General features: G+C 38.3%; 1 protein-coding gene across 5 annotated transcripts in view; it reads left to right on the top strand.

Annotated features, from left to right (window-relative positions):
* Positions 1-12,940, top strand: part of ELF1 (E74 like ETS transcription factor 1) — a 105,011-nt gene that overhangs the window by 65,681 nt on the left and 26,390 nt on the right. For all 5 annotated transcript variants that reach the window (XM_027116145.1, XM_027116143.1, XM_027116147.1 and 2 more), the window contains one exon: positions 6,876-7,056. In XM_027116145.1, the coding sequence (XP_026971946.1) occupies positions 6,876-7,056 (181 nt within the window). The remainder of the gene's footprint in view (positions 1-6,875; positions 7,057-12,940) is intronic.

Here is a 12,940-nt window from a genome sequence, read left to right as displayed (position 1 = left end):
AATATTGTCAGATTGTGTCCTGATAGAGTAAGGGGTGGGGTTTTTGTTTTTTACATCAAAGGTGGAGGAAGTCATTTCAAAGCAGTGTCTTCATAGGATGAGGCTTCGGGACAGCCTTCTGATCGGAAGAGAGGACACAAGATAAGTTTTTACAAGTGCGCTGTGCTTAGTTAGTTTGCATGTTTTTTGGAATGGGAGATACTGAAGGTATCTCCCATACCCCACTCCTGGTATCGCCTTGACCGGAGGCAGAGAGATGGTATAAACTACTGGAAAGGTGCTCATTTAGCATCTTATCTTTAAAGAGGATTATCTCCATTGGGGAATTTTTCTTTTCTTTTTCCTTTTAGCCGTGCCTGCTGCAGGGCATGCGGGATTTTAGTTACCCAACCAGGAGACCCTGGCCCCCTGCAGTGGAAGCACGGAGTCTTAACCACTGGACCACCAAGGAAGTCCCTCCATTGGGGAAATTTTTAAAGACTGTTTTTAACCAGCTTTTTGTTTAGGAAAACATTTGATAGATACTTCATTTTAAGCAGTTTCGTAGGCGATCGGCAGGACGTTTCACAACAGCGCGGACCAGATTGAGCTCTGCTATTGGAGAAGCTTGGCAAACAAGTTATTTGAAAGTTCTTTTGCTTTTTTATATCTGAAAACTTGTTGAATAAACTTACTTAATAGAGTTGGAATAATGATCCATAGTTTCTTAAGTATCTGCCTAGGGCTTTGGATCATGGTATACTGAGGAAACAAGCAAGCCTACTCAGGGTAGTAACATATTGTACTGCTTACAGATTGGTCACTTTCCTCCTCTTTTAACTTGATGGTGTTTCCACATATATCATCAGCCACAAATGGCAACTACATAGTGGACAATGTTGAAATTTGGGGAGTTGTTTCTCTTCCCTGCTAACACTTGGTTTGATTTTTATTACTGCTGCCAAAAAATGGTTAATTTTGCTTTCATCACATGTCATAAATTTACCTGAAATTAATAAAAAGGGAAACCAGTATACGTATTTTTCTGTCCAGACCTGTTAACACCTTCACTAAAGTTACAAAACAGTCAAAAGTCAGTTTTTCACTACAGTTTAATTTGCTGTGGAAGTAGAGGCTTTAATAACTCTGATCTTTAACAGATTTTAATTCTAAAAAGCGTTCCCTCTCTCTTCTCACCCATCATTTGTGATTTATTTTAGTTCTATTCCAAAAGCAAATGGGAAAATAATCTGCAAGTGCCAAATAGCAGAAGATCTCGTAACATAATAATACAACTGTTTGTCTCTTTGGATTACTAGTATCTCAGACATTGGCATAAACAATCAGAGTTGACTCAATTTAGGGAATGCAGTTTAGAATCTTGCAATTCTTTAGAGCAGTGGTTCTGACCCCTACATACTCATTGGAATCACCTGAGGAGCTTCAATAACATGCTCTGGTTACATCCTTAGATATTCTGATTTGTTTGATCCCGTATAGGGTCAGGTACTGATATTTTTAGATGTTTCCCAGTATATAGTCAGGGTTGATAACCACTGGTAGTTTACTGAGATTCCCTGGTTCAAATAAAAGGTACTGAAGAGGCGATGCTTATTTAATCTAATTATTTAAATGAGGAGAGGGTTTAGAGCTGATTTAGAAGATTTGGAGAAAAAAATTTTTTTGAGTAGCCAACCAAATGAAATGTAATATTTTTGTTCGGGCATCAATGAAGTGTTGATTCCCTCATTTCTTAAAAGGAGGTAACAGGTCTTATTGCTAACTATTAGAAATGTGGCCTAATGACTAGCTCTGACCTTCCTGAAACTCCCTTTTTAAATAAATCTTGGGAAGGAGTCTCGTCAAAATGATATAGAAAAACTAGGTGGATAAAGTTTGATGGTCTTCAGCAAAGAAGCAAAGAAACTTGAAGAATAATGTCTAACCTTAATTTATGAATAGTAACAAGAATATATATATATCTATCTTTACTGCCATAAGCTGCCATAGGGTAAAGGGAGCTGGTTGTCATATGAGAGATTTAAGCTAAATAAAATGGAGTCCTGTTATGGGCTGAATTGCCCTCCACCCCCCAAATACATATGTTGCAGTCCTAATCCCTGGTATCTCAGAGTGTGACCTTGTTTGGAAATAGGGTCATTGTGGATGTAATTAGTTAACATGAGGTTATACTGGAATAGGGTAGGCCGCTAATCCAGTATGGTTAGTGTCTTTATAAGAAGAGAAAACTTGGACACACACATATACAGGGAGAACACCATGTGAACATGATGAGGGCCATTTACAAGCCAGGGAGAGAGGCCTGGAGCAGATGCTTCCCTCAAAGCCCTCAGAAGGAACCAACCCTGCTGACACCTTGATTTCAGACATGTAGCCTCTAGAATTGACAGACAATACGTGTCTGTTGTTTTAGCCACCTAGCCTATGGTGCTTTGTTACAGCAGCTCTAGCAAACTAATACAAGTCCCAATATTTTATTTATTAAAAAAATTTTAAATCTAGGAAAATTCAGCATTTGGAATTTGGCAATTTTTTCATTTAAGAGGCTAGGGTCCATTTCTTTATATGGAACGTTAGAATGTGTGGTTATGAAGTTTTTAGGTTCCTGATGATTCAGTTACTAGTCAGTCAGTTTAGTCAATCAGTTTATAAGGCAGGAGTTTACCATGAGCCCAGATCGGCAGCTGGAGTTTCTGGAGCGTGTGTTTTCCTTCTGTTCATGGTAATAGAGGGAGAGATTCTTTCCAGTCACCTGAGAGAGGTTTCCTAGATCTATTTTGTATATACAGATTCAGGCTTGTTACCTAAGATTCAGAGTTGGTCTGTTTATTGTATGTGAATTAATAGCACCCTGGAGAAATTAGAAATGAACAACTTTGAATATATATCTCAGTGGACTAGAAAAGAGTGGCCTATGTTTTTCGTGAGAGGAGCAAGTATCTAGAAGGAGAAGACGGTATGGCTAAATTGGGAGTGATCCTGGGAAGTCCCTGGGGACCAAGAGGGACTGGCTGTGCCTTCAAGACAGTTTATAATAGATTTGGATCGGAGAAGCCCTGAAAAAAGATAATATTGAAAGTCATACTGCAAACACAGCTCCTTGCCTATTCTGTTTTTCTAAACAGAGCTAAGTAAATATGCCAAAAAAACAAAAACAAAAACCAATCCCAAAACAAAATGGCACCATGTTTAAGGCTGGTTATAGTAGGGAATAGGTAAAGAACATGGACTCTGGAGTCAATTTAACAGTCTTCCGGAGACTTCCCTGGTGGTGCAGTGGTTAGGACTCCGAGCTCCCAATGCAGGGGGCCTCAGTTCGATCCCTGGTCCAGGAACTAGATCCCACACGCATGCTGCAACTAAGAGTTCACATGCCACAACTAAGGAGCCAGCAAGCTGCAACTGAGGAGCCCACATGCCACAACTAAGGAGCCTGCCTGCTGCAACTAAGACCCAACGCAACCAAATAAATAATAAATAAATACTAAAAAAAAGTCTTCCACTTACAGTAAATTATTTCCTTTCTCCTTGAGACTTCATTTTCCCATGTATAAAACAGATAATCTTATGTGTCTCCTTAATTGGATTTTGTGATGATGAAATAAGGTGGTAATCCATGTGAAGCAATGAGCAAAACGCCTGGTGCTAATAATATTAGCTAACAGCAGTAGCAAAGCCAGAAGGTTTGTGACCACTTGTGCATGCGACTCCCTCCCCCAGTTTAGTCCATAAGAATGAGTAATCTCTTCTACTGTAATGTTATCAACAGGCAGTTTTCAAATCCATACCTTTAAAATACATCTTAAAAGCTGGAAGTGCCCTTGGGATCAACTGGTGCTCTTCTTTCATTTAAAGTGAGGAAGATAAGATCATGATAGTAGGATTGGAGAAGGCCTTGGGTCTCCTGGTTCACAGTCTTTCTTCTTTACTACAGGTTGCCACTCTCTAAATCACACAGCCATATGTCCCTTTTCATTCTTAAGTAATCTTTTACTTCCGTGGAAACTAATTTTTTCTCTCTACTTTTTGTGTGTTTGAAATTTGTCTTAAACAGTTTTAAAATTATTTTAAAATTTGAACTGAAATTAAAAATGATTGTTTAACGCAAATTAGAATATGCTTGATTATCCACAGACTGCCTCTGTTAGGGAGCAAAGAAATTGGCAAGAGTGGTTGCTTCTGGAGAGGGGCACTGAAGTAGATGTAGCATTGATTATAGTGGTATATGACAGGGTGTTCTAACACCTGTACCTCTGGAGACTAGAGTCATCAGCTCCAATCCAGTTACAGAGTAAGAGAATAGGACAAGGCAGAAAGTAGTAACACGTATCTGTAGTCCTTTGAAACTTGGGAACTTTATAGGTTCAGAAAAAATTTTGGAGATATCCCTCGTAATAGCCACACTCTAAACACTCACTACCCAAACTTAAGGAGCCAAATAGATGTGGGTAGGGAGAAATACTTCGCTTTCATTTGAGGGCTTCTGTGAATTGCATCGACCTGCCTCTGTCTCTGACTTAGTGGTGATCTTGGGTAAATTTTTTAACCTAATTCTTTATCTGCCAGTGGATAGAAATGATAAGCCCTGTCCTTACCTGGTACATGGAGTTGTTGCGGCTTAAAATGAAATCATGAGAATTAACTCAACTCTGGGCTCAGCCTTGTCAGAAGTCGAGGAGCTTAAGTTTAACTCTTAGGAGAGAAGAGGAGAAGTGCTGTCAACAAGCATGTGCTCATGCTAAGTTGGGTTGCATGTGCAGCATTCACTCTCAAAAAAGAGAAGGGCAAGGCAATGACTATACTTGGGCTACTCTATATGATACTCTCTCTAGTGCCTCCCTGTGTGTGTTTTACATTGTAATGTTTGAGCCTCTTTCTGTTTTAAAACTTATGATTTGGAGAGCCAGTTCCTTCTGACTAACTTTCCTCTTTTCTGAAATAGGAAGAAACATTTTAAAATAAAGCAATCCAAATATGTTTTAGTATTAATGTTATCTATAAATTTCAGAACATAACATTCTTGAAGGCACAGATAGTATCTGTTTAGTACCTATGATACCATATATTTAATTTAGGTAATTAAATTCTTATATAAGAAGTAATATTTAACTTCTATGCACTGCTACAAACATTAATTTTAAAAGATTGAGGCTGCTTAGTTATAATGAAATCATAAATATTTTCAACATATATATATTTTAAGAAACAGGATATTTACATGAGCTATCTTCCCATAAGATACTTATTAATTATGAAAGGAAAAATAGTAAGTTTATGGTAGAGAAGCCTGGTAGACCCCACCCTAACTGAATGATCAAAGTTAATATCACTAGTAATGGGACAAAAAGGTATTTTTTGACCTCCTGATAAGATGTATTTGAAAGGACACAAGATTACTTTTTTTTATTCTAGCCAAAAATGCAGACTGAATCTAATGATGAGTTAATACCACAAAAACCCAAATTGGGGGACATTTTATGAAACAAATGGCCTGTATTCTTCCAAAGTGTCAAGATCATGAAAGACAAAGAAAAACTGAAGAACTGCTCCAGATTAAAGGAGAAGAAATTGTTCTAGATTAAAGGAGTTGTCATGAAGAAACATGATATTTACTAAATGAAACTTAGGATCCTGATCTCAATTTTTTTTCCCATTTTTTGAAAAAAAGACATTAATGAGATGGAGAAATTTGAATAAGGTCTATAGATTAAATAATAGTACTGTATCAGTGTTACTTTCCTGGTTTTGATAATTGTGCTATCTTTGTATAAGATAATGGTCATATATTTAGAAAATATATACTTAAGTATTTAGGGTTAAAGGAGCAGTATGTCTACCACTTTCAAATAAGTCAGAAAAACTATAGATATAGAAATGATAATATAGAAAGAGGATGATAGACATGATTAAGTGTTAACATTTGGGGAATGTGGATAAAGGTTGTAGGAGAATTCTTGGTACTACTTTTACAACTTTTTAAAGTCTGAAGTTTTTTAATTTTTAAAGTAGAAGAGAAATGTAATGACATCTTAATCGTTTTTTTCATCAATAGACGGTTTAGTGTATATTAGTGGTTTAGGGGATGATGATTTGCAGAGAAATGTTACTATGAAAGTGTAACAAATGAACAGAACCCTTACCATATGACGAGTAGAGCAATATAAAACAAGTTAATAAATGTCGGCATTTTTACTGTATTTAAGAAGTAAGTCTTGTATGGATAGCCCTTACTATATAGTAGTGTGACTCATGTGTACTTAGGTACATTCAAAACATTTTTTATTTGGCTTTCACTTTTAACATTGAATTTTTTCATGACTAATTAACTGATTTTTGAGTAGGCTGTTAAAAATCCTCTCTGCCTCAGTTTCCTCGTCTGTAAAATGAGATGGCTAGACTAGAGTTCTTCCAGTTCTCGACTTCCCTGATCTTATAACCAGATAGAAAGTGAAAGTTAATTTTCCCATTTGAACCAAAAGCAGTTAGTTGTTAAACACGGCCTGTGTGCCAAGTGACAGTGTAATATTTATTAAGCTCATAGATTTTTTTCTGTCAAAGAAACTTTTGCTGAGATTTTAGTTGTACATTTCATTTGTATGACACTTCTTATGCATTAATGATACTAGTTTTTTTAATTTAGTGAGCTTTAAAAACATACTTTTATGGGACTTCCCAATGAAAACTTGGCTGTTAAGACCCAAAATTGGTAATGAAAGTTTTATTTGGTCTTAGTAGGTATATATTCTCTGTATCATAGAAAGCTTGTCAATATACAAGTAGCTGATGATGTGAAAACTGAATTGTGTAAAATAATTTGGGTTGTATTTAACAAAAGCAAAACTTTGTTAATCCTTTTTTTCCTTCACCCCTCCCAGCTTGGCGATCCAGCTATTTTTCCTGCCGTCATTGTGGAACACGTTCCTGGTGCTGATATTCTCAATAGCTATGCGGGTCTAGCCTGTGTGGAGGAGCCCAATGACATGATCACTGAGAGCTCCTTGGATGTCGCCGAAGAGGAAATCATCGATGAGGATGACGACGACATCACCCTTACAGGTGTGTGTGCCTCTGACAGCACCTTCCTTCGGCATAGTTTTAGTCAGTGGGTTAGCCCTGTGATTTGGGGGATATAAAAAGTTCTTGACTCGGTTTTGAGTAACTCCGTTACCGGCGGAAGCTAGAGCCCTGTGGGAAGAAGGAAATGACGTTTTCTTTCTCATCTGCCTGTGCTTCATGGTGCTCACTTATCTCCTCCTCCTTCTTTCCTAAATAGACAGATGAACGTGATGAAATAGAAGGTGTGTAAGAGGAACCAAACCAGCTCGGTTCACCAAGTTTTCACTGAGCACTGTTTGTGTGCCTAGCTCTGTACTCCTGATAACAGTGAAAGGTTGTTTGCAGGGCAAAAGATAGGAATATTCTTTTGTTACTGCTGCTGCAGGAAGCAAAATAGGAGGCCGTGACCCAAATGTAGGATAAGGTGCCGAGGTTTAAAGATTTGTTCAGTCAGAACTAGTAGGATATTTCACACTGAATATAAGTGTTGAGGTGGTGCTTTGTTCCATCAGTTTTAGAAACTGGTGCATGCATTTGTAATTTTATACATTTACATTCATATATCTTGGCCAGAGATGTTGGAGGTGTTTGAGAAAGTTAATTACTTAGAAGCAAAGATTATTTGAATATTCTTTTTTTTTTTTTTTAAAGTTTTATTTATTTATTTATTTATGGCTGCATTGGGTCTTTGTTGCTGCATGCAGGCTTTCTCGCGAGTACGGGCTACTCTTCATTGTGGTGCATGGGCTTCTCTTGTTGCAGAGCACAGGCTCTAGGTGCGCAGGCTTCAGTAGTTGTGGCACGCAGCCTCAGTAGTTGTGGCATACGGGCTTAGTTGCTACACCTCATGTGGGATCTTCCCAGACCAGGGCTCGAACCCGTGTCCCCTGCATTGGCAGGCAGATTCTTAACCACTGCGCCACCAGGGAAGCTCTGAATATTTATTCTGAAATTAAAAACCAGAAATTAACATTAGTCACAGTATTATCAACTAAACCTGGACTTTATTCCACGCATTTCACACTAACATCCTTTTTCTATTCCAGGATCCTATCTTGAATCTCACATTGCAATTAGTTGGTAATTGTTCCTAGTCACTTTCAGTCTATGACAGTTCCTCTGTCTTTCCTTGTCTCTCATAACCTTGATGCTTTTGAGGAGTACTGGTCAGACACTGTACAATGCTCCTCAGTTTTATTTCTGTTATATTTTCTCATGATTGGAATGAGATAATCCATTTTGGGCAAAAATACCTCCCAAATGGCATTGTCTTCTTATCATTGTATCATATTAACATAGTAGATTTTTTAAAAAGTACAGATTTAATTCTCACAGCAGAAAAAGAAAACTGAAATTAGAGAAGTTAAATGACTTGCTTATGTCATGCACCCAGTGACTGAGTCATTGATAACGTTGATGAACAACACTTAGTTTTTGTACTGTCCTCTTATTTTTTACAAAGCATGTTCTCATATATTCACATTTTTGTTCAGAGCAACCCAGTGAAAGTTTTTGATAAATCTATATTTGTTTCTCGCTTATCAATAAGACAGTTGGATTAATCATATTAGAGGTTTCAACTCATCACTGACTGTGTACTTCGTGTTTTGTATAACAGAATGACCACCACTATGCATGTATGTGTTGTGTAGCTAATGGGGTTTTCTCCACAGTGTGTTCTGACCTACTTTCTTGATGCCTTAGGGTAAGGCTACACTCTTTGTGGATCGGGAACCAGGGTCTCCCCTGAAGGGGTGTTTATTCCTGGTTTTAGTCACTAAGGAAGATACTGGCCCTCAAAGAAGAAGTGGAGACTAGGAAAGCAGATCTTGGATCTTTAGGGGAAGGAATTATTTCTTCCTTCCAGTTGTTCACTCTCTTGGGCTTAGACTTGAAGATAGCTGATGACGAGATGCAGACAAGCTCCTTCCTTCCTGGAAAACAGAACTGGTATGGAATGGATCCAGAAAATAAGCCACATCTTGAAAATCAGATTTGCTATTTGCATGTTTCTTCTCTCTTGCCTTTCTTAACTTCCAACCCAAGCCTTTGTTTAACTCTTCTGCACTTGTTCGAGTCATGTCATAAGAAATGAAAGGATCTTATAGACCTCCTTAGTCCAGAGTGGGAGAGGGGAGAGTACTGCGCTTTTGAGAAGCTACAGGGAAGATGATGATGGGGATAGTACAGTTTATAAACTAATTATGAGACCTAGGTAGCACTTCAGATGATAAGGAATATTGTTAACATTTTTAGGCATGATAATAGCATTGTGTTAGATTCTTCATCTTTTAGATACATATGCTCAAATACTTAGAGATAAAATACAGTGTCATGGATTCCTTCAGAGTAATCCTGGGGGTCAGGGTGTGTGTGAGGGGACCTTGAGCAGTAAGTGGAGTTGGATGAAAGATCGACTATGTTCTGATAATGATTGATGCTGAGAATGGATACGTGAGAATTCATTATACTATGTCCCATAATTTTGATTCTGTTTTGAAATTTTCAATAAAAAGGTCAAACTATTTTTATGGACTTGAGGGTTATATTAGATGGCAGCTGTCATTGATAACCCCTGATTTCAAATTTTCATGTTCATCAGAACACTTTTTGTTTGGTACGCGGGCCTCTCACTGTTGTGGCCTCTCCCGTTGCGGAGCACAGGCTCCGGACGTGCAGGCCCAGTGGCCATGGCTCACGGGCCCAGCCACTCCGCGGCATATGGGATCCTCCCGGACTGGGGCACGAACCCGTGTCCCCTGCATCGGCAGGTGGACTCTCAACCACTGCGCCACCACCCAAACACTTTCATTTTTATCATTTATTTATCTCATATCAAGTTTGATATAAATTTTAACCTTTAAAATGTATAATGATAAAATACTACTTTTATCTGTTTATATGTTGGGGTTTTATATAACATTTCCTTTGAAATAAGGCTGTGCTATAAAAAATTTATGAAAAGCATTTGACTATGAGCTTTATCTATGTGGAGATCCTTCCATTACCAGTCTTGAGTCTAAAATTGAAATTATTAAAGGAGATGGACCCCTTTGGACCCCTCAGCCAGCTATCTGGGATCCAGCCCCACTCACAGGTGGGCCAACAGCAGCTTTTGGACACCCTTGACCCCACAGCCAGCCGTATAAGGAACTGGCCCTGCCCACCAGCAGGCTGACACTAGATCTTGGGATCCCGAGCCCCACAACTACCCACTCTAGAACCTGGCTGTGCCCACTTGTCAGCCAACACTAGCCCTGGGACCACCTGGGGTCCCTGGCAGCCTCCACGCAAGGCAGGACCTGGCAAACAACTGGAGCACAGGCCAGCCACACCTACCAGACCATCCACAATAGTTAGCCTATCACAAGAGAAGGACCCACGCAGTCCACTGGGGAGCACCTCAGAACACATAGCTCTGGTGACCAGAGGGGAGACCACTGCTGGGATGCATAGGACGGCACCTACAGAAGGCCACTTCTCCAAGGTCGGGAAATGTAACCAACCTACCAAATACATAGAAATAAAAAGAGCAAGTTAGATAAAATGAAGCGACAGAGGAATATCTTCCAAATGAAGGAACAAGATAAAACCCCAGAAGAACTAAGTGAAGTGGAGATAGGCAGCCTTCCCTGTAAAGAGTTCAAGATGATGATCGTAAACACGTTCAAGGAACTATGGAGAAGAATGGGTGCACAGAGCAAGAAGTTAGAAGTTTTTAACAAAGAGTTAGAAAATGTAAAGAAGAGCCAAACAGATGAAGAGTACAGTAACCGAAATGAAAAATACAGTGGAAGGAATTAACAGTAGACTAAATGACACAGAGGAACAGATCAGTGAGCTGGGAGACAAGAGTCGTGGAAATCACTGAAGTTGAACAGGAAAAGGAAAAAAGTATAGAAAGAAATGAGACAGTTTAAGAGACCTCTCAACAACATCAAGCGTACTAGTATTTGCATTATAGGGGTTCCAGAGGAGAAGAGAGAGAGAAAGGGGCAGAGAACATGTTTGAATACATAATAGCTGAAAACTTTCCTGACCTGGGAAAGGACACAGACATCCATGTCCAGGAAGCACAGAGAGTCCCAAACAGGATCAACCCAAAGAGGAACACATCAAGACACATTGTAATTAAAGTGGCAAAAATTAAAGAGAGAATTTTAAAAGCAGCAAGGGAAAAGCAACAAGTTACATACAAAGGAACTTGCATAAGGCTGTGAGCTGACTTTTTAGCAGAAACCCTGCAGGCCAGAAGGGAGTGGCTCAATATATTTAAAGTGGTGAAAGGGGAAAACCTACAACCAAGAATACTCTACCCAGCAAGGCTTTCATTCAGGTTTGATGGAGAGATCAAGTTTTACAGACAAGTAAAAGTTAAAAGAGTTGAGCACTAACAAACCAGCTTTACAAGAAATGTTAAAGGGATTTCTCTAACCAAAAAAGGTCACAACAAGAAATATGAAAATTATGAAAGGAAAAATCTCATTGGTAAAGGCAAATATACAGTAAAGGTAGTAAATCAGCCATGTATAAAGCTAGTAGGAAGGTTAAAAGACAAACATCGTAAAACCATCTGTATTCACAATGAGTAGTTAAGGGATACACAAAACAGAAAGACGTAAAACATGATGTCAGAAATAGTAAACGTGGAGTTGGGGAATAAAAATGCAGGGTTAAAATGCATTTGAAATTAAGTGATCAACAACTTAATAGGTATATTGCTATATACAGTGTGGAGAATACAGTAAATAACTAGATAATATCTTTGTATGATGATGTGTCTTAACTAGACATATTGTGATCATTTTGATATGTACAGCAATAGCACATCACTATGTTGAGAAACTAACAGTGTTGTAGGTCAGGTGTACTTCGAAAACAAACAAACTCATAGAAAATGAGATCAGATTTGTGGTTACCAGAGGCAGGGGTGGGGGGAATGGGAATTGGACCAAGGTGGTCAAAAGGTACAAACATCCAGTTAGAAGATAAAAAAGTACTAGGGATATAATGTACAATATGATAAATATAATTAACACTGCTGTATGTTATATATAAAAGTTGTTAAAAGAGTAATTCCTCAGTTCTTATCACAAGAAAATTTTTTTTGTGTTTCTTTAACTTTGTATGAGATGATGGGTGTTCACTAAACTTATTGTGATAATCATTTCATGATGTATGTAAATCAGATCATGCTGTACACCTTAAACATACACAATGCTGTATGTCAATTATAACCTCAATAAAATTGGAAGGAAAAAAAAGGCTTGTGGGTTTTATTGTTGCTTACAAGAAATTTTTGTAATCATTTAATGAAGGGCAAACATTTTCTCTATATTTTTAAAAGCTTAGTTGTACTTTTTTTTTGGTTTTCATTCCTGTTTCATGTAGCAGCCACCAATTTATTTTGTATTTCCTGACCTAAGCACTGAAGCGAAGTGGAATAAACAAAGTTTTACAAATTAGATTACTGATATTAACCACATTAAACTTGCCTTACGTTTTTGAAATTCAGAAGGTAGTATGGTTTCTATAGATAGTTGTGGAATGATTTCTATATATAGTTGTGGAATGATTTCTAGTGTATATGAAGTTTAAAAAGCAAGGGTCAGTACAGCACGAATGGTTACCTATTATTTAGGATAGGGGAAAGAATATAAATGATATGTATGTGTTTGCTTACATTTAAAAATAGAAAGATATGGGCTTTCCTGATGGCGCAGTGGTTAAGAATCCACCTGCCAATGCAGGGGACACGGGTTCGAGCGCTGGTCCGGGAAGATCCCACATGCTGCGGAGCAACTAAGCCCGTGTGCCACAACTACTGAGCCTGTGCTCTAGAGCCTGTGAGCCACAACTACTGAGCCCACGTGCTGCAACTACT

Source organism: Aethalodelphis obliquidens, unplaced genomic scaffold (assembly GCF_003676395.1).
Source record: "Aethalodelphis obliquidens isolate GAN/ISIS:26980383/991018 unplaced genomic scaffold, ASM367639v1 scaffold16, whole genome shotgun sequence".
In the NCBI taxonomy this organism is placed as follows: Eukaryota; Metazoa; Chordata; class Mammalia; order Artiodactyla; family Delphinidae; genus Aethalodelphis; species Aethalodelphis obliquidens.
This window is presented reverse-complemented; position numbering and strand designations above follow the sequence as displayed.